Genomic DNA, 22,695 nt, shown 5'->3' with positions numbered 1-22,695 from the left:
ATTTGGACCTGCTAATGACTGCTGTTTCTGTGAACTGATAGGAGTGTAGGATGGGGAAATTGATGAGATAGGTGCTTTGGACATGTTTGATGTAATGGCTAAAGTTCTGCCATTGATGGAGAAATAGTAAAAATGGAATATAGCAGACACAGGCACCCATATGAGCTGTGGCTAAGCTCCTTTAACGGTAAGGGACTTTTTGCTTGGCTTATTGTTGCTAAATTCTTCACATTTTCTCTGACTGACTAGACTCTCTGAACATGATAAATTTTCTCATAGGTCAAAGAGTGGGGGCTGACGGTAGAGCCCCCCTCCTCTAATCAACTTTAATTTCTTTTATTAACATTATAATAAATAATAGAATTTTATTTGGGAAATAAAAATAGTTTTGCTACTAAAATCTCTTTGAGTTTTATTTTTTAAAAGAATTATAAAGTGGTGTCTCTCCCGATATCTGTTGCAAAGTCATTTAAATTTGATGACTTTAATATAGATCTTTTTATCTACTTAGAAAATAGTAATGAGTATTAGGAAAATTCAAGTATTAGTAGAATTATTTTTAGAACTGTTGAGACTTTGTAGATCTACACCCCAAAGTAATCATTGTTTATAGTTTGGTTTACTTCAAAAATCATTAAAAAAATTTTTTTTAAACAAAAAGGGGATTTTATCATACCTATATTGTATGATATTTTTCCTCTTACTTACACTAGACTCTTTTTTCCTCTTACTTACACTATATTTTGGCATCTTTCCATTTCTCTACTATTTAACTTGTCTTTAATGGCTTGATAGCACGATATTGTATGGATATATGAGTATTTCTTAAGTGCCTCATTGACACATAGATTTTTGATAGCATTTCATTATTTCAAACAATGCTTCCTTTCACTGTTAGAGATAATTTACTTCACTTCATCTGGCAGGCAAAATCCATGGTATGGGGTTGGGGTTGGGTTCATCTTTTGTTGCTGTTTCTACTTGTTATTGATGAATATAGAAACAAAATATATGTGTGCGAATGTGTACTTGGGTGTATGTATGTATGTATATATAGGTGTGTATGTATACATACATTGAGAAATTTTTGTGCACTTGTAGTTATTTTCGAGTAGTAATTTGTCACCAAGTAGTGAAATTGCAGGGTCAGAGTGTGAGTTTTCAAAATTTTGGTAGACATTGCCAAGTTATATCTCTCTTCTCTCTCTCAAGATGGTACCAGTGAACCAGCACTCCTTATCAAATGTGTAGGGGTGCTTACTTCTTTAATTCACTTATTAACACTAAATATCTGAAGTATAGTTGTTTGGTAATCAGATGAGTAAAAATGGTTATATAACTATTATTATTATTACAGTTGACCCTTGAATAACATGAGGGTATATTAGGTACTGTTAGGGTACCAATGCCCCCCCATAGTCGAAAATTCATGTATAACTTTTGACTCCTCCCAAACTTAATTACTAATGGTCAGTTAACGCATATTTTATATGTTATATATATTTGTAATTCTTGCAATAAAGTAAGCTAGAGAAAAGAAAATGTTAAGAAAATTATAAGGAATTAAAAATCCATTTAGGGTATTACAGTATAAAAAAAAAATCCATGTAAATGGACCTGTGCAGTTCAAACTGGTGTTACTTAAGTATCAACTATATATATATAGATTGAAGCATACATTACAGAAACATTATATGCATATATATATAGGCATGAAAATATCGCTGCAGTAATGCGATTAAAGTTGACTTAGCTTGGATTCTTAGTAAAACATATATGCCTCGTCGTCTGGAGCACCTGAACCATCCAACATTGTTGCCTTGGGGTATCCAAATATGGGCCTACTTTTTTAGTGGTGGGTTGATATCTTTATGGTAAAAACTGCAAAACAGAAATCAAGAGTGAAAATTCATGTGAAACAATTACATTTAGTAAATGGAAACCTGGATATGCTGAAGTGCCAAAAGGTACAGATAATTCAGAAAAAGTTCACATGAGACATTTTAATCTGAGATATGTTGATTTCAATGAGAGGCACCTGAAATCTTCAAAGAAACTGTGCTAACACATTTTCCAGTGTTCTTATAATAACATTATGTGACCTTATTATTTAGGGGTGGGGTGACTTTTGGTTTTGATACAATTTCCAACATAAAAATTACAAGAATAATAGAAAGAATTCTCCTATATCCTTTATCCAGATTCACTGATTGTTACTAGTTTGCTTCATTTGCTTACTCTATCATTCATTCTTCTCCCCACGCTCACGCACACACAGTTTTTTTCTTGATCTGTATGAAAATGAATTGCAAGCATCCTGTCCCTTTGGCCTTAAATAATCAATGTATATTTTCTAGGAATAAGGGCATTCTTTATATAACCAGAGGACAGTGATCAAAATCAGGAAACTTATTAATATTAATATAGTACTGTTATCTAATGTACAGTATTCACATTTCATCAGTTATTCTGATGTTGTTCTTTATAGTTCTTTTTTCTATCTGTTTCAGGATCATGCAGGCAGTTGATGTACCTTTAGTCCTCTATTAATTTGGAACATTTCTTTGGCCTTTGTGTACCTTGACCTTGACATTTTTGAAACACACAATCCAGTTATTTTGTAGAATGTCCCTCAGTTTGAGTTGTCTGAGGTTTTCTTGTGATTAGATTCAGGAACATCTCTTCGTTAGTAACACCACAAAAATGCTGTCCTTCACAATGCACATGATGTCAACTTGTCCCATTATTGGTGATCTCTGATCACTCAATTCATGGATTTCTCCACAGTAAAGTTTTCTCCTTAATAATGAATAAGTAATTGTAGGGAAATTTTGTGATACTATATTTTAAAAATTCCATTCCTTATTAATGCTTTCAACTACTAGTTTCTACATCTGTGTTTAGAATTAGTTTTCACTTTTTAGCCAGTGTTGTCAAAGAGATTAGTATGTTCCTTCTCTCTGGAAGAGTCCGATCCACATTTGGTAAATATTTGGTGGGAATGTTGTAGAGGGAATGGAAATTCAAACATTTGTGGAGTAGCTGGTCTTGAATTTTAAGTTCCCTTGCTGCTCTGAGATTCTGTGTTCTGTGAACATCTTTCAGTCAGAGAAGCTTCTTATAGTCTCCAAAAAATTGATATTTAATCCTTTGTTACTTTTCCTACTTATAACGTTGATGAATATAAAAACAAATGATACGTATATTTCGAAGTAGTGAAAAATCTAATGAAATAGAAAATCTACTATTCTACTAACCTTGACTAGGGTGTGATTATTTCTGGGCCCACTTAAGGAAAAATAATGATACATCATGAGAATGGTTCCTGGGTAAGTATATGGGTAGTAACTTGTGAAGAAAAAGGCAGTGTGGCATGTGGCAGTTAGAATTGAACAGATTTAGGGTGCCTGGGTGGCTCAGTTGGTTAAGCGCCTGCCTTCAGTTCAGGTTATGATCCCGGCATCCTAGGATCAAGTCCCACATTGGGCTCCCTGCTCAGCAAGGAGCCTGCTTCTCCCTCTCCCTCTGCCTGCCATTCTGCCTACTTGTGCTATCTCTCTGTCAAATAAATAAATGAAATCTTAAAAAAAAAAAAAAATTAAAAAAAAAAAGAATTGAACAGATTTAAACCTCTTAATCATTCCTTTTCAGATATACACATGCATTGGATGTTTTTATTTGGAGTGAGTTTCAGGGATCTGATATTGCTGATAGTGGATGTCTGAGGAGTTTTAAGAGCCTGTCACAGGAGGAAGTTGGAGTGGAGGAGAGGAGAGAGGAAAGGGTTCAGATGAATAAATATATATATTCATGTATGTATATGTCTTTGTGTATATATACACACATAGACACATATATACACACACATATACATTTGTATATGTATATATATGATGTGTGTACACACACACACACACACACACACATATTTGTACTGTCCTGGGCACAGGTTGGTTCAGGAGGTGCCCTGGTATAGTCTGTGGTCTTTTCAAATTCTTCATGAATAATTTCTAAACTACTTCTGTGTAAGGTTTTACATATCATCATTAGTGCACATTGAACTACTGTTGCTGGTATGATCTTTCTGGTAAGGCAGAAAGATGTTCCCTGACTTGCTGGAGGGCATCACCATCTATTTACACATCTAGCCAGAATCCTAGAAGGGGTCATACAGTTCTGCTATATCTGCCAAGTCCATTTGACTGTCTGTGATAATTATACCTTAAATTCATCTTCTTTCTGGACCTGCTGCCCCATCTGTAGTTTGGGCCTTCATTGTTTCTTAACAAGAGATGGAAATGGTTTTCTAACCAGTCGTCTTGCCTCTGGATTGACTTTTTGCTGTGCAGCTGCTCCACCTCACCCCACATGCCCTACCCACCCAAACTACTTTAGGGCTCTCAGTTGCCACCAGAATAAAGTTCTGATTTCTTAGGAAGCCTTTATGATCTTGATTCTGCCTTTCTTTTCTACTTCCTTTTCAGCTAGTTGACTAGGGCCATTTTGTTTGGTAATTTTTTGAATGTCCCGGAAGTTACATTGCTGCTGTTTGCACTGCTAGAAATGCCCTTTCCCTATTCTTTACCTCATGAACTCCTGTTCATCTCCTAAATCTCAGACCTGGTGTCACCTCTCATTTGGCTGTGTCAGGTGCTCCTTTCTGTACCCACGGCACCCTTGTCTTTCCTCCCTCATAGCCCTTGTCATACTCTAAGAGTATTGTAATGGTTAATCTTTTCTATCTCCCTTCTAGATGCAAATCACTTCAGAGGGAGGATCTTCTTTTCATCTGTCTCTGTGTTCCCTGTGCCTGGTGTATAGCACCTGGCACTTGGATACAGGTGTTCTACTGACTGCAGAAGAGATGCATAGGTAGAAGCCACAGGACACAGCTCAACAAACGAGGGTCTTCTGAGTAGTTAGAGCTTTTTAAAGTTGGAATGTATTAGGAATGGGGAATTTCCCATTTCTAGATGTGTAAAACATAGGCTGGGTACACTTGACACCAGTTGTCCAACTGTGAATAAAGTTATAAATTTGGAGACATGAAGGGAATTCACAGATTGAGTATATAGCTAAACTAATTTCACAAGTTCATCTGTAACAGGATTTACAACGTAGGGGAAAGTAATCATCTTTTATCTTAAAATATTTTATAATAAAAATCCAAGGAATATGTTTGTGTTAATCCAGTTTCAGGCTTTGGCCACCATTGCAACTCCTAATCCCAACTTTAAGTCATAATCTCTTGGTAATTTTAGCACAGTTGAGCAATTGAACTTCATTTGTTTTAAAAATTGATCTTTTGGGTAATGATGTATATGTATGGTACAAAATTCAAAAGGCACAAGACGTATACAGTGAAAAATAGGTCCTCTTAACTTTGCTGGTACCATCCCTAGCCAATCTAGACACTGAGTTGCCCTTCCATTGGCAACCACTGTTACCTGATTCCTGTCTCCAATTCTAAAGATAGTCTGTACACAGATAAGCATCTGTGTGTGTGTGTGTGTGTGTGTTTTAACAAGTAACATACTGCATACTTTCTGCAGTTTGCAGAGCACTGAACAACATATCCTGGTAAAGTTTCTCTGTCACTGGAGATAGAGTTGAATTTTTTTTTCTTTCAAATCACTTAAAAATACATTCATGTGGTTATAATTTAGTTTATCGATCAGTTATTATGAGAGAAAAAAAAATAAGACCCAGATTTGGGAAGGGACTTGCTTAAGGTAGTAGAAGCAAAAGACAGAGGAGGTAGAGGTGTCTTGAAATGGGAAGGTCACACAAGGGGCAAGAGAGACATGGCTTCTTCACCTGAGAAGACACAAAGTTCTTCACCTGATTCCGTTGGCCCCGGGATGCAATCATGAACTTTCTGGAGGAAGGCCACAGCTCCTAAGTGCTAACATGTTATCAGAAATTCTCAGTTCTTACTTTTTAAGGTATGCTGAGAGGTAAAATATTTGCTTCCAAAGATCTCTAGGCTCTCCTTGATATGTCCATTCACACTGTTGATATTTTAATACTAGTTTTCACACGTCAAAGATTTTGCCAATAGTGTTGTTTTTCAGTGTTTACTTGGTGGTTTTGTCTTGCCAAATAGACTGTGGTCGTCTGAGAGGCTGAAGCTGTCTTATTCTTGACATTTGTGTCACATAGCCTTAGTGAGTAGTTGTTAAATACTATTGGTTAATTGCATTTGCAGGTGGGATGAGAACTCTGGTATTTCTTCTCTTTCACAAGACCACATGATAAAAAAAAGCCAAGACTACTAGGTGGTTTTAACAAATAATTAGTTTCTTGTATGGTCCAGAACATTCTCTGATATCTGGGAAAGAAGCATGCCACCATATCTGTTAAGGGTCAGTAGATATTTTAGGTATCTGGAAGGCAAAAATATACCAAAATATAGCAGAATATTCCCCCAACTCATATCCACTCTATAACTGTTCTCTGGTTTCAGGAGTTCTTAATCCTTGTTAGGATGGTCTGCAGGGAACTTGTCCAGAGTTCCTATAGCAGCTCCGGGGGCCAGAAAGCATTATCTCCTGCAGAGTGGGATTTCTGTGAAAAAGGTAGCACTTGTGGTGAATTCAGAGAAATTAAAAAAGCTATATGGCTATAGGCAAATGTTTTCACTTTAAATCTGTACCTCGTTCCAGAAGGAAATTGCTTTACTTTATCAGCTGCCTATTCGCAATTGCCATTTGTTTCCAAGTAAGGGAAGATTACCAAAAATGTTTATTTTTTAGCTTTTTCAAATATTTACATTTTCAAAACGACTTCTTTTCTGAAATATTTTGGCTCACTCTTTTTTCTGATAAACAATTGCTGTTCAGATTTCCTTTGTTCCAGTGTATTATGAATGTTAGCTTTAGAATGGATCTGTTCTTCAAAGGATCACTGGCAAGTGAGATTCCATACAGATTGATATATGGCAAAATAAAGAAAATTGGACAGTGATAACTGGCAGTTTGTTCTCTGCCCCCAGAAACTGCAATTAAAAATTAATATTCTAAGGATTTCAGAGAGAGGAGAATCACCTTGTGAATGCCTCACATGTTTAGGTAGTCCCTCAGAAAGGGAGCCAGTGAAGAGTAGTCTTCTGTGCTTTCATACTCCTTATTCCTGCAGGCTTCTTTTCTAGCCAGAGGGCCAGCCTTCTCAGACCTCCTATCCAGCTCCATTCACAAGCTTATTTCTCTCCCCCTTGCCTCTCTGAGATACTCGGTTGCTAATCTTGTCCCCTGCCCTCTGCATTGCCATTAGGGCCTTTGACCCTGTTTGCCAGTCTCTGCTTTCCTAGAAGTTTTGGTCCCTGGTTAGCTGTACCTCTGCTTATAATAACTGAGACCTAGAATAAAAGAATAAATGTAGGGAAACATGCATTTGGCCTTGAATCTGTTAAGTTTGAGAGCTATAAGATTATAAAATATATGCGTCTAGTAGATAATTGGGCATATTGGAGAGATTGAAGGTATAAGAGAGTGAGAGACCAGTGGGTGATACGAGATCCCATCAGTGATGAAATAGACTAGAACATATTATACTCGGAGAAGAGAGCTTATTTGGAGAAGAGGATATATCTTTCCATGGGACTGGAGTGCAGAGGTTGAGTGCTCTCACAGACCTCTGGTGCTGAAAAGAATGACAGAAAGGAGGTTCCTGTGGGCTAGCTAAAGGAGATGAGGACATTGTCTGAAGAGTGAGGAAGTGGTGAGGGCAGCAGGTGGTGAAGTGGTGAGGTCCTGTGATATTTGAAATGAGTTGACTAGGGAGGGAGAGGAGTCTGTGAAGAAGGGCTTGCTGACAGGTTTAAGGGCCAACCCTGAGCCTGGAGGTCATCTTTGTATAGAAGCACCCTTCTCTCCAGGGAAGTGAAATCCTTCAGCAATGGGAGATATGATCCTCCAGCAGTGCTGGGCAGGAGTAGAGTTAGAGATTGTTAGGGTGCTGGTGCACCCCTTTGAGGTATGAGGGTGCCAGTATGAGTGTGTCAGTAACATAGTCACTTTTGGAGCCCAAACCCTGGAAGGGTGAAACCAAGTCACTGGCTGAGCTGGAGAGGAGGGGAATAGCTGAATTGGCCATTGCATTCCAGCTCTGAGCACAGCCCTTGGCTTACAGATGTGCTTCATAAATGTTGGCTGAATCAGAGTGGTGGAGACAAAGGACTGGTTTTGTAGGGGTCAGAAATAGTGATAGGATCTTTGATTGGGTGGGATTTGTGCATTTTTTCTGGTTCTGGAGTAATTCTTTACTATGTAGCAATACTGAGTACTTAATATTGAAGCCACCAGGAAGATGCCAGGAGACAAAGTGAACCAGGGCCAAGACCTCTAAAAAAGTTTTTGTCTGTTGTTGAAGTTGATGCTATGAGAAATAGCCATCTTGAGTAGAATTCATGAGCTTCAGGATATAGGGGATTTTGTCTAGACCTAATGATCCTAAAAGAATGCTGACCCTACTGTCTGGGCCCTGAGGGTCAGGTGTTTTAAGAATTGAATGATAGGGGAAAAGAAGACTTCTGAGAAAAGCCAGGTTGCAGGAGAAGGTGGGGAAGACAATTTTTGAAAAGCCTAACAGTGTAGGAAGCAGTTTTAGAATAGTGAGGGCCCTGGGATGGAAGACAGAACAGAACGGCTACAGCAGTGTTCTTGGCAGAGCACAGGAGGCTTGTGTCAGAATGTTGGATCAGTAGTAAGCTGGTGCTTATGGGGAATGCATTGGGGCCGTAGGGTAGCTATTCTGGAACGACTGATGCCACTGGGGTCTGTAGTTATCAGAGGGACCTGTGCCAGACTGATGGGCGTGTTGTATTAATTATCCTACTTGATCCTCCTAATGCATTGTAGTAGCCCCATTTTATAAAAACTGAAGCTCAGAAAAGTTCATTTATGTAAGGGTCACATAGTGTCATGGGTCCAGTCCAATTCTTGCCTAATTTCTTTTGTGTACTTGCCCTTCATGTGATGCCCTATTCAAAGATAGCATGGATTTAGGAATATAGCGAGTCCATTTTCTTAGTGGTTTGAGTATTGCTGGAAAGCCTGCTCCTTCTTGGCCCAAACTCAACCACGGTGTAGCCAGCTCTCTTGCACCCCCTAGTGGCAGTCATAGTGTTGTGACGTACTAAGGTAAGCGTGAACACTTTCTAGCTCAAGGTACCACTAAGTCAGTGATATGCAGCGCCAAGAACATTTTTCTTTGTTGTGAATGTGGCACTTGAACAATTGTTTGTATATCTTACTGCAAAGTAGTAATATGATATTTGTATACCCCTACAATGTTCAGGGACATTCAAGTATGAAAGTGTGAAAAGAGACCCACTTATAGGGGGAGTTAAGTTCGTTGGCACGAATGCTTCTTATCCATGGGTGGACACCCTTTGCCCCAGCCTATCCCTTTCTCTGTAAACTAGGATGATACTCTTTTCTTGTTTCTTTTCATCTTTGTTATATCCCATTTCTTTGGCTTTTTTCATTAGCATATAAACACATTTATTTATTTACTTACTAAATTTATTTATTTGAGAGAGAGAGAGAGAATAAGAGAGAGAGCATGAGAGGGGAGAGGGTCAGAGGGAGAAGCAGACTCCCTGCTGAGCAGGGAGCCCGATGCAGGACTTGATCCTGGGACTCCAGGATCATGACCTGAGCCGAAGGCAGTCGCTTAAACCAACTGAGCCACCCAGGCACCCAACACATTTTAATACCTCCTATTAAAGAAAGAAAGAAACAAAAGGCTCAGAATCTGTCCTCACCTATCCTCCACCCCAAAACTGGTGGTTTTTCCTAGTTAAGTTTATTAAAGAATGATTTCGTAAACCTCCTTCCTACCACTCTTTTCCCAACCCACTCATTGCTCCTTGGCTTCTGCCAATTCTAGCTTTTCACCAAAACCAGCCTTGTGACCACTGAGTGGGAGAGGGGTACTGTTCTTATCGAGACCCCAGCAGGTTGTACAAAGAATAGTGTGAAATAAAAATCCTCATTGAAGGCCATGAAGGTGGCAGCTGTTCCGGATTTCAGCTATTGTTTTACAGTCTGAGCTGTTTCTTCCATGACCATCAGTCTAGCAATAGGACAGTATTTGTTGATGCTGATTAAGTTATTATTTTTTTAAGATTTTATTTATTAATTTGACACAGAGAGTTAGTGAGAGAGAGCGAGCACAAATAGAGGTAGCTGCGGGCAGAAGGAAAGGGAGAAACAGACTCTCTTCTGAACAAGGAGCCCGATGTGGGACCCAATCCTAGGACCCTGGGATCATGACCTTAGCTGAAGGCAGATACTTAACCGACTGAGCCACCCAGCCACTACGTAGGCCAGGTATTGATAGTTAATACTGGTGTTCCAGTTATATCTTTGTAATTATTTCTTTTCCTTTCCGGATTCTGAATTACTTGAGAAATAGATGCAGAAATTAGATGGGTATCCAAACATAAACTTTCTTTATGGTGAGAGCTAGACTAGAGATATTCTATGAGAAATTTCTGTTTTGTAATCTGTGGAGTGGGTAAATCTGCAGAGTAGAGCTTCCTCTGCCAGCCACGTGGAAGCCCTCAGAGCCTGGCATTTATCAATCAGAGACTGTGTTGGTCACTTGTCAGTGGTCTGTAAAAGACACATCTCAGCAACTTGGCTCGTCATATCTATCTCTCCAGGGCCGCTCTGTCAGTGGCTGTGTAGTCGTCAGCAAGATTTCTGAATCCTACCTAGAATGCAGATTCTAAAAGAGAGTGATAGTACTGTTCTGGACGTGAAATAGAGGGTGACTTACTGGGTTGAGTTTTGATCCAGTTGAAAATTTCTAGGTCTGCTCCTGACAATTTGAATTTTATTATAGCTAGATTATTTGTATATATGGAAGACTCATGCATATACTAGTTCATGAGCTAATAAGTGAAGTCAAACTGTTAGTGTCTTTTCTATTATCACAGATTCAGTTTGTTTATTTCCACATTTTACAGGTTGAATATAAGCTGGGATTCCAAGTAGACAATTTTGTGGCTATGGACATGCCCCAGGTCAACATTTCTGCTCAGGGGGAAGTTCCACGTACTTTATCAGGTGAGTCTGTAAGAGTTAACATACTGTCTTCAATTGCGTCCCCCCCATATCCCAAAAATAACAGTTTAATAATTGATGTGTAGTGCATCTTACTTGGTAGGTTTAAGATGTGTAAATACTTTGGAAAGTAATTTTTGAAAATCCTGATTATTTGCAGTGTGTTTTAAACCATTTTGTCTTTTCCATCCCTTCCAGAGCTGTCTGTGCTCACTTCTTCCTTGTCTCCTTTTCTGCATTGCTGGCCTTGGCCTCCACATGGTTCTGTGTCTGGTCTTGTTCCTCTTTGACTGATTGCCACACATGGCATGGATCATCACTGAACACTCATGTCTGACCTAATGACATCAGGCCCATGAGGGCCCCCTATCAACTGAGTACATTGCAGACTCTCTGTCCGGCCATTGTGCTGTATGTTTATCCTCTGGCCCTGTTGTTGCATTTGCCCCAGCATTCCATGGACACCGTACTACATGCAGTTTTGACATCCTTGCCTTTGCATGTGCCGGTCTGTGTATTTGGAACCACCCGTTCCTCTTTTCTGCTTATTAAACTCTCATTCATACTAAATATTCTTCAAGACTCAAAATCTGTGCTGTCCTTTTCTTGCTTCCTTCTCTCCCTCCAGTTCTTAACTCTTCTGTTCTTCCTACCCTGTAGGATCTTGTAATTTGACTGATTTTGAACTGATCCCATTATCTTGTAATTCTTTGTGCTTGTCTCTCCTTGCTGCGGTTGGCTACCCTGAGGGCAGGAGCTGTCTTTTTCAGCCATCTGCCCTTGGTGCCCAGTACTGCCTCTGCACAGGATGGTCATATAATACATGTCTGACGAAACAATTTAAGTGTCACATATACCCCAGTTTAACTACTTTTGAGAAAGGCTCCTGAAGATGTGAGATTTTAAGGAAAGCCAACTGAAATTCTTCAAACTTAAAAGTATAAGCTGTCATCTGTTATTAGTGACATACACTAAGCTTTAGGGAAGTATAGGGAGGCTTGCTCATATTTACTGGTCAATTTCTATGTAGATTATTAAATCCAGTTTCTGTTTAAAGAGGTTTTTGTTTTTTGGGTTTTTTTTACTTCATAGTTGATTAATTTATCAGGTTTATCAGTTTACAGGTTTATATTTAATCTCTTAATTAAGAGCAATACATAATTGCATTTTGATCTTAAATTGTCTCTCCTTTTTTTTTTTAAAGTAATTGTTGTTTCTGTTGCTGATGTAACTGGTAAGGTAGCAGGGTTTGCCCTACTCTGTAGCTTTGCTATATTATAATAGGACTTATGAGACAAAGTAATCTATTAAAAATCATGAGCAAAAGTTGAAAATAATCTCTTCCTTTATGTCTTGGCTTCTTTAATGATAACTTGTATATCTATAATAAATGAAGAAATAATGTCTAAAGCTGTATAGTCTGAAAGTAAGTTCTCTGAAAATTTCTGTTTAGTATTATGTAAATGAACTATTTTTAGTTTTATGCAACAAAAATAGAGAGTTCTGAAATACTTAGTAGGTATTAATGTTGATTTTTAGAAAAGTAAAATACCTTTTCTTTTTTGTTTTTTAAACAGTGTTTCGAGTCGAACTTTCCTGTACTGGCAAAGTAGATTCTGAGGTTATGATACTAATGCAGCTCAACTTGACAGTAAATTCTTCAAAAAACTTTACAGTCTTAAACTTCAAACGAAGGAAAATGTGCTACAAAAGTAAGGCATTTATTTACCAGTGTGTATTTTATATAGATGTGATGAGGTAAAAAATACGTTTTGTCATCTTTCTACAGATTTGTGACTAAATCTTGATGTTAGTTGCCAAGTGAGAAAACAAAGAGCACTAGCAGGAAATACTGAGATAATCGCCAGGTAGCTTGTTGCCAGGAATCTCCTTTGGGCTCCTCATTCTCAAAATCTTTTACCAGAATTGCTAATTTTCCATTAGGGATGTGAAATTGTACTCAAGTAGCTGGTCACATAATTGTGGTAGGGGGCCCCTGAATAACTGAGTGTTCACTGTGTTTTCCTTATAGAGGTGCTCTTGTGCAGAAGCATTCCCTGGGGCCAGATGGACTGGGCCTGAGACGGGGGTGGGGGGGGCGGAAGTCACTTAACTTAAGTCTTAGTTTTTGCATTTGTAAACTGGGTATAATAACCTATTTCAGAAGTTGTGCTTTCTTATTTTGTTTTAGATTAATTGAATCAAACCTAAATCTTAGAATACCATGTGTGGGTACTTAATAGATGTTAGTAGCTTTGGTTTTGAATAATCGGTTACTCAAGAAATTATAGTGGCTATGAGAATTCCCAGCACATAGGCTGTGGGGGAAAGAATTTTAGAGTTTCTCCTTAAAGGTCATCTAGTCCAGCCCACTCACTTTAAGTTGCACAGAGTTTGCACGGTCACTGAGGTTACTATCTAAGATAGGGAAAATAAAGCTCTCTAAACTTATTGACGGCCTACTATCTGATGGGCACTTTACTTCTTTTGAGCCTAGTTAATCCTTACAATGACCCTAGGCAGTAGTTCTCTCATTACCTTCATTTTCTTAGGAGTCAACTGAGGCTCAGAGCATCTGAGCCACTTGCCAAGGTCAGACAGCTAAGTGGTGCAGCTGGATGCAAACTTGAGCTCTTAGCTCCATTGTTAACCTCTCTCTTAATACATTTCCTAATTGAAGTTAGTGCTGAGTATTATCGAAGTACTTAAGGCCAACAAGTGAGTTACAGTGGGTGCTATCCAGATACATGCCAATAAAAAAGCTCTACTGCATTAGAATGGACATTTTTTTAAATGGGAACTGAGCAAGCACCTTTTAGCTTCACTGTTTGTTTTTTTTACAATTTTATTTATTTATTTGACAGAGAGAGCGCACGCACAAACGGGGAGCAGTAGGCTGAAGGAGAAGGAGAAGCAGGTTCCCCACTGAGCAGGGAGCCCGAAGTGGGGCTCGATGCTAGGACCCTGGCATCATGACCTGAGCCAAAGGCTTAACTGACTGAGCCACCCAGGCGCCTCTAGCTTCAGTGTTTTGATACATTTTTCAGTTCTAATATATTCAGTTATGTACCTACTTTCATGTGACTTTAAAGCCAAAGTGGACTTTAGAGTCTCTCTGGTTCAGTCTAGTCATTATATAGTTGATACGAGGAGACTGGGCCTAAGTTTGCACAGCCAGTCAGTGAGGACTATAGAAGACCTGGTTCCTGATCCCTAGGGAGGGGATATAACTGTACTGTGGTGCTTCGCCTAATGCCTAAGGCAGGATGATGGCAAAGGTGATGTGATTGATGGAGCCCACTTCTTGGTAGCCACTGAGGTTAAGAATCAGCTGACATTCAGAATGATCCCATACTTTCTCCATTTTCTTTATGTGTACCTGGAAATTAACATTAAAATACAGTGGTGTAATTTTCTGCTGTTTTAGACTTAAGTTTAATATAGTGCCCCCTTTTCATTTGGTTGTCATACTTCTGGCCACCCCAGTCATCCAATTTATGACTCTTACTTGAGAATGTGATCCTAATGATTTTCTGTCCTATTATGTTTAGAAAGTTACAACAGAAAATATGTCTGTACTTTTATCAATGTTAATGAGTGTTACTGGCAAGAAAATGTCCCCCCCCCCTTTTTTTTAAAGATTTTATTTATTTGGGAGAGAATGAGAGCAAGAGAGTACATGAGTGGGGGGAGGGTTAGAGGGAGCCTGATTCAGGACTCGATCCTGGGATTCCAGGATCATGACCTGAGCCAAAGGCAGTTGCTTAACTGAGCCACCCATACACCCCAAAAATGTTCCTTTTTTGTGTGAGAGTGGGGACTGCTTGATCAGGTAAGTTTCATAACTTAAGAACTCCTTAGAGTCTTTATACTCTGCTAGGGTGAATTATGCACCTCCATAGAGATGAAAATATGTTTTCCCCCAAACTTCTTGACCACAGAAACCCTTTTTCACTGAGCATCTATAAGCAACACCCATAAACTAGAGATTGGTGATTATAGTGATGATTATCAGAATAGTTAATGTAGCATTCATTATCTTGTAACAAGTACCTTATGACTTACTTCAGGCAGTATTCTAATAGAACACAAAACTACGTTAGAGAAAAACTCAGAAAATGTAATTAAAGTATTTAAGAGTTTTCATGGAAAGGAAGAATTTCTAAAGCATCTTTTATCTTTTTTTAAAATTCAGAACTTGAAGAAGTAAAAACTTCAGCCTTGGACAAAAACTCTAGCAGAACTATTTGTAAGTGTTACTGTGTTACCTTTCTCCATCAGAGGGAAGAAAAATGGCTGATTGCAAATGCATGGAATTATATGGGGCTCCGAGGCCTTGTAGTGTCCAGTTTGTCAAAGATACGTGAGGCGTTGCTATTCACTGATGTTTTGTAGATTGGTGTATAGTCAGGGGAAATGATTAGAATATTGACATTTTTGTGAAGCAAAATTCATACATATTTTATAACAAGTGATCTAAAGCAAGACTTTATATTATGTCATTTTGAATGGTTATAATTAAAGTATGAACATAAAAACGTGTCAGATTCTCATTTCAGTAGGAGAAGTTAAGAAAATCTGACTTGTGACTTGGACCGGTTAACCCTCAGCTAATTTTATATATTGTCAACTTTTTTAGAATATTTCATTTGGATTTATCTCTGAGAAGAAAGAAAACTATTTAAAAAAAAAATCACTGCTCCCCAAATTTACTTTGAAAATTCTGGTAATTTTACCCATTTCTTTTATGCTAGTAGGTTGTTATTTCACACAAAGAGACTAGAATACTGCATATTCTTGGTCTCCGGCTGTCGTTTCCTCAGTACCTCTCTCCTTCCCTCCCTTTCTGTCCATCCATTCAACATCTGTTGAGAGTCTGAGATGTGTCAGATGGTAAGATTAAAGCAGAGGGTTAAACTGAGCCAAGCAGACCCTGCCTTTAAGGGCTTGTACTGTAGTGGATGATATGGACAAGGCACTAATGCAGTGATAATAACGTAGTATGGCAAGCTAAGATAAGGCAAGTGCAAGGTGCTTTGGGAACCCTGCAGAGGGCCATATAATCTCTGAGGGAGTGAGGGACAGTTTCCTGAAGAAAAGTGTATCTCATCTGAGACTCGAAGGGTGACCAAGCAGTGGCAGGTGAGGTGTCCAAGTGAAGGAGTAGGAGCAGTGCATACACAGGCCTGGAAGTTGGAGGTAAACAAGCAGGATACAAATAGGGGGATCTTCCCAGCAAAGCAGTGTCCTCTTCTCTGCCCTGGTGTGTGCTTGGGTTGATACTGCCAGCCCCGACCTTTGGGACCTCCCTTTTCTGTCCCTCTCAACATTGAACAGCCCTTGTTATCCTTGAGGAAAGTCAGGCCTTCATTCAGGCTGTGTAAAGTCTAGCTGCCCTAGAAGCTATTTGGTCTCTTTGCTTTAATTTGTTCTGGTTTATTGTTTGTTGATTCAGTTTAAATTTTAGAAAGCAATTTTAAAAGTTTTTGAAAGCTTTAGCTGTTCTTTTTTGTCCTTAGCTATCCCCAGAACTCTACATTTGTATTTCTGCCAACCATGTGGATGTGTACTGGGTACTCGTAGATACAACAAAACTCTTAATCATCTCACTTTCTTCCCCCAACCTGCCTTTTTTCCCCGATCTGTGTAAAGGTACCCTTATCCACCTAATTCTTTAAGCCAAAGTTAGCAAAGTCTGTTGACAGTGCTTCCAGTCCATTAATTTACCTTCAGTAACACTCTTGCCCACACCACTGCTGTCTCTTTTTTGGACTACTGTAGTAACTTTCTCACTTGTTCCCTGCCCCTGTCCTGGCTCATTTCTCAAAGCATTCTGTACACAGTGTGCAGTCAGCTTGGTTTTTTGTTTTTTTTTTTTTCCAAGTCTCATCATGTGTATCATTCCTTTGCTTAATAATGATTTCCTGTCTTACGTAGGATAAAACCCAGATTCCTCAGGTTTTATTCAATAGAATTATGTGAGTACTCATTATTAAAACTTACTTGATGCCTTGGTTACACCAGTTCTGCTTCTATTTCTCTGTCTTCTCCTGTGCTTTCTGTGTCTTCTCCTTGGTTACACCAGTTCTGCTTCTATTTCTCTTTCTTCTCCTGAGATCACATGTATATCTCTGTGCATCTTCTCCTAGTTTGTGTGTGTGTGAGTGTGTGTGTGTCTGTCTCTTTGTCTTTGAGTTATTTCCCCCATTGCCAAGGTTTGCTTTCTCTCTCCCCCTGTGTTTTGAATAATACAGAATTGAACACTATATTATTAGTGGGGTCTTGATATCCTGCCCTTACCTTTGAAAATAAATAAGCAAAACAATCTGTTACTCTTACAAGAGAAAAAGACTAAAAGTTTTGTTTTTTTTTTTTTTTTAAATGTGTGGGTCACTCTGTTGTATATTCCTTCTGTGAGTCTGTGGTTGGCAAAAAGATATCTGATCTTTCCACTCTAGACATCACAGGTGACCAGTGGCTACTGTATTGGACAGCATACTATAGAACATTTCCTTCACTGCAGAGAGTTCTGTTGGACAGCACAGCCATACATACATGTAAAACTGGGACTTTTGTACTCATCAATGGAAATTTTTGTTTAAAACCCGTTTTAAAAACTTAAACAACATTTAGGGAATTTTAAAAATTGTAAGGACTTATACCAACATACCACTGGTGACTGATCTTACCAAAGAGGGGCAAATGAAATGAAAATATTTTTTTTTTTTTTACAAAGAACAGGATACTCATTGTTTATATTGGATCATAAAGCAATTGATAATATTGGTTTAAAAAGCTTAATATGCCTTTCATTTTTATTTTAGATGATCCTGTGCATGCAGCTCCAACCACTTCTACACGTGTGTTTTATATCAGCGTGGGCGTTTGCTGTGCAGTGATATTTCTTGTAGCAATAATATTAGCTGTTTTGCACCTTCACAGTATGAAAAGAATTGAACTGGATGACAGGTATTAAACCTATTTTGGGAAAGGAAAAAAATTAAAGTGTTTATCTGCATTTACATGAGAGCCCGCACACACCCATGCATTGTGGTTCACAGGGAAAGGAGGGAGGATGATCAGGTCTTGCCAAAAGAAAAACTGTTGTCCTTGTGATTATTGTCATTGTGTTTTTCTGAGTCTATTTAAAACATTTTTTGAAGACAGAAATTACTAAGAAGTGAGGATCACACTTTTGTTCCTGTCCCCCTTTAACATGACTCTATTCCAGATTCCTTGTACCTTTTTAAAATAGCCCTGTTTCTTCCTCCTAGTTCATCCCTCCATCATTATCCATCCATCTTCTGCCCATCCATCCATCCAAAAACATTTATTGAGAACCCACTGTGATTTAAACCATTGGTTCTCAACATGGTTGCACATTATTGTCGTGGGTAAGCTTTTAAAACATGGGTCCCACCTTCTAGAGATTCTGATGTAATTGGTCTGGGGTGGTGTATGGGCATCACTATTTTTCTTAAAGCTTCCTGGATAGTTCTGATGTGTAGCTTTGGAGATATGCTGGGTTGGATTGCCCAGTGCTGGGAATATTAAAAAATTGGTGATATACTTTATAGCTTCGAATATTCATCTTTGACATTAACCTGTAATTATAAAAGTTTATAAATCTGATGATAATGATTTGTGTAGTATACTGTGAGAATAGAAAAGGTGCTTGTCCCAGCCTAGGTGGATCAGAGATGACAGGGAGAACTTGATAGCCAAGATAGGGTGACACGTAAAGATGGAGTGACAGGTTTATTTTCCCAGTACGTAATTCTCACTTTCCTCCTCAGTGATTCCCACTTGATGATTGAAAGATTTCCAGCTTCGTGACTTGGCTTTCTCCTTTTTGTGGAGAGGTATCTCCCATATTCGTTGAATTTTTCTTGCTTTATTACTCTACCCCTACTTATGCTGCAGTCACATGATTATGTGTTCCGCACTTTGGCCCTATGTTTTGCCCGTTGGGAGTTTAGTTCTTGCTATCCTTTTGCCCACAGGGGTCCCTGCATTTTCCACCAGTCCAAACCTGTTCCTTCTTCAACTCTCACCTCCCCATTGCCTTTTCTTTCATGAAGTCTTTTCTAAGCCTCCCAACTGCCCATTTCTCCCTTCTCCGTTTCTCTCTCTCTCCTGCCCTATGCCTCTCTTCTCCCTCCTTCCCTCTCTTTCTCTTTGGTAGCAGTTACTGTACTTTTTTCTCCTATAATAATTTTTTGTGTACTTGTCTCTCCCACTAGACTGTAAGCTTTGTCCAATTAGGGAGCAGTATGTCTTACTCATTGCTGAATCTGCAGGCCTACATGTTGTCATACACACAGTGGATAGGCATATTTGTGGCATAAACAAAAACACAAGGGGACAGGGAACTGGCTGAGTTTGATATCTGCCCCTAAGGTTCTCTGTCCCCTCTGTTGTACTTGCTTTATCTGAGTAGAAAAGGAAGAGGAAGGAGGTAAGAATGAGAAGAGAAATACATGGGTGATATGTTTCAGATTTTGTGTATATGGTGATGTTGAAGTTAGAATTACAGTTTACAGAGGAAGAAATAATGGTGTTTAGAAGATTCTGAGTAGGAATAAAGTAACAGGAACATTTAGATAAGACTTTGAGTAGAGTTAAAGGAGTCATTGAGGAGCTTGGCATTTAAGAGTCTTGATCCACACACTTTCCTTGAATGGTTACATGTATACTAGGGCTTTGAACACACATTGGATAGAGTTGTGCAGAAACTGTCAGATTATATAGAGCGTATATGTTAGTCTGCTAAAATAATCAGTTACCACTCATGCTTTGGGTGTTCCGCTTCTTTCTATTTTCAGGCAAAGGTTTCCAGACATTTAATAAAAGCAACTTAAATTATTTCTTGTTTTCAGAGTTTAACCTAGTGGTTAAGACCATGGACTCTGGAGCCAAAGCATCTCTGAATTCTGGCAGTTCTACTTAATTAGCTTTGCGGCTAATAATGTACTTAGCATCTTTGTAGGCTTTTCAAGAATTCTGAGGTGGTACAAGAGTGCCACCTACTGTTCAGTTACTGGAGAGAAACAACCAGTAAATAATTTTGAGGCTGGCCCTTTATTTAGCTATCAGGGTATGTTGGTTGCTGGTATTATTTAAGTAGTAGTTTCACATACATTATACAACTGGAGCCTCACAAAAATCCTGGGAGGTAGGTTTTCTTAATTCCATTTTATGGGTAAGTAAATTGAGGTCCTTTATCTTCCCTTTTTGGGGTTGGTGATGTTTATCTTCCTTCCTCTGGACTTTTAACAACATTGATTTTCAGTCTGATCTTTGAGTAGTACTTAGAACTCCAAAAACAGGTGTTCTGTGGTTACCTACTGAAAAGGCAGAAATAAATGCTTAAGAGGTATTAATTTGTAGTGATCTTGAGTACAGAGTTAGCATTTACTTGAGCCTATGATCTTCTGGATCTCCCATATTATTTAAGAATAATATGGTGTAATGGAATGCCTCAGGTACTAGGAAATTTTGGTAAGTTCCATAAATTCTAAAAAGGTAGGATTGAGGGAAAAGGGAAATGTATGTGATTCAGTAAATGATACGATACCCTTCCCAAGCCTTGAGCATGTTGGTATATTTGATTTGCTTTGATATTCCTTATTTGATATAGTCCATTTGATTTTGGACCATTAGTGAAAGAGGCCTTTCATTCCACTCTTTAAAAAAAAAAAAGAAATCTAACTGAACAGCATGGGCTCTTTTCCTGAGAGATGACCCATAGGTCCCTAACATGTCTTTCTGTGAGGTTCAGGACTGCTGTCTCTGGTGTCTGAGGACTCATACATGCATTTCTGAATGACTGATAAGATGAACCTGCTTGAGACTGTGGAGACAGAAAAGAGAAATAGCTTTTCATTTTGAGACTAAAATTTCAACATGGAATGTTTGTGATGGACATCCATACATTATTGAGATTGCCATCAGGATTTTGAGCTGGTTATAAAGGCTGCATGCTTTTTTGTATATATAGAAAAAGGAAATTTATCATTGAAGATGACTTACCAGTTATTTCTCTTTTAAAAATTGTTTGCAGTATCAGTGCCAGCAGTAGTTCCCAAGGGCTGTCTCAGCCATCTACCCAGACGACTCAGTATCTGAGAGCCGACACACCCAACAATGCAACTCCTATCACCAGTAAGAGTTAATTTAATTGTAAAGATGATTTACTGAAGTTTTCTGTGGTCTCTCTGCCAGTGGTACCTGTGTGCTTTGTTATTTGTGTACCATCCTATGTACATAGTATCTAACATGTACAGAATTGGGTTGGACCTTCAACTTTTGCTTTCTAGAGCATTGAGTGAAACATTCTAAAATTGGAGTGGTAAAAATTATTTTTAAAAAATTTCAGTTTAATTGCTAGAATTAATTTTGGGGGAGATTTCCATAGATTAATTACATCAAAAAGGATACAGAATTACTTCTGTAGAAATTCAAAGGGAATATTTTCAGGTAGTTAGTTAGAATAAGCTAGTGAGCTGTATGGAAACAGAGTCTTAGATTTTAATGAATTGTTTGATAATCTTAAGGGCTGTAGATTTTACCTTTTTTTTTTAAAGATTTTATTTATTTTCAAGAGAGAGAACACTTGGTGGGAATGGAGGGGCAGAGGGTACAGGAGAGGGACAAACAGACTCTGTCACTCTGTGCTGAGTGCGGAGCCTATCCCAGGACCCCGAGATCATGACCTGAGCTGAAACCAAAAGTCCAGTGCTTAACCAGCTGAGCCAGCCAGGCACATTGTTTTTTAATCATAATGGGTTTTTAATCATAATAGCTGCCATTAGAATCGAGAACATGGAATCTGATTTCCTTTTTCTTCAAATAGGATTTTGATGAAAGTTTTTATACCATAACATGTTGATGTTGGGGAAAATAATCATTCTTAGAATATAATTTAAACATAATGAAAAATCAGTCTCCACACAAATAAAAAACCAACATAATCATCAGCATAAACAGTGGACCAAAATCAGGGTTCAATTCAGTAGTGCTATTGATTAATTAGGTTCTTACATTCTTGCTGCAGTCTTTCACTACTGTTTCCCATTCAAAAGAAGTAGAATTCTTTAGGGAAGTGGCTGATTTCAGGACTGTCAGGATGGACAGGTTGAGATGGGGCATTGAGCTTCAAAAAGAATGACTTTAGTGAACTGAGGCATTGAATATGTAAAAATTTATGAGTTTTAATATGTTTGAAAAAGTTGATCATCACAAGAGGTAACTCTCTCATGATGGTACCAATAATGCCTCATTAGGCATTAGGTACTTGTGAGGTACCAATAATGCCTCATTCTGATCACTGGCTGTATGAAATGTATTTCATATTTCAGCAGTTCCAGAGTAACCAGGTAGTGTTGGTTGGTGAGAGAAAATGCTTCTTTACAGAAGAATCCTGCCTAATAAATGTGAAAGGAGTGATGGAATTAGAAAATCATATTTGCAACCTCAATTAAAATACTTGATTCAGGAAAAGATCATCAGTGCATAAAATGTTGTCAACAAAGGGAAATGGGATCATTTGAGGGATCAGACTGTCACAGCCTGACTCCATTAATGAAACTTTACATCACTAACTGTAGGACAGCTAGATATT

General features: G+C 38.5%; 1 protein-coding gene across 2 annotated transcripts in view; it reads left to right on the top strand.

The window, feature by feature from the left end:
- RYK (receptor like tyrosine kinase) overlaps nucleotides 1-22,695 on the top strand; it is an 87,052-nt gene that overhangs the window by 30,369 nt on the left and 33,988 nt on the right. Inside the window, exons 3-7 of one of the 2 annotated variants that reach the window (XM_059162651.1) lie at nucleotides 10,976-11,075; nucleotides 12,650-12,784; nucleotides 15,268-15,321; nucleotides 17,897-18,041; nucleotides 21,136-21,236. In XM_059162651.1, the coding sequence (XP_059018634.1) occupies nucleotides 10,976-11,075; nucleotides 12,650-12,784; nucleotides 15,268-15,321; nucleotides 17,897-18,041; nucleotides 21,136-21,236 (535 nt within the window). Of the gene's footprint in view, nucleotides 1-10,975; nucleotides 11,076-12,649; nucleotides 12,785-15,267; nucleotides 15,322-17,896; nucleotides 18,042-21,135; nucleotides 21,238-22,695 lie in introns of both variants that reach the window. The other variant, XM_059162650.1, reaches the window with a different exon arrangement.

This window comes from Mustela lutreola, chromosome 2 (assembly GCF_030435805.1).
Source record: "Mustela lutreola isolate mMusLut2 chromosome 2, mMusLut2.pri, whole genome shotgun sequence".
Lineage (NCBI taxonomy): Eukaryota > Metazoa > Chordata > Mammalia > Carnivora > Mustelidae > Mustela > Mustela lutreola.
This window is presented reverse-complemented; position numbering and strand designations above follow the sequence as displayed.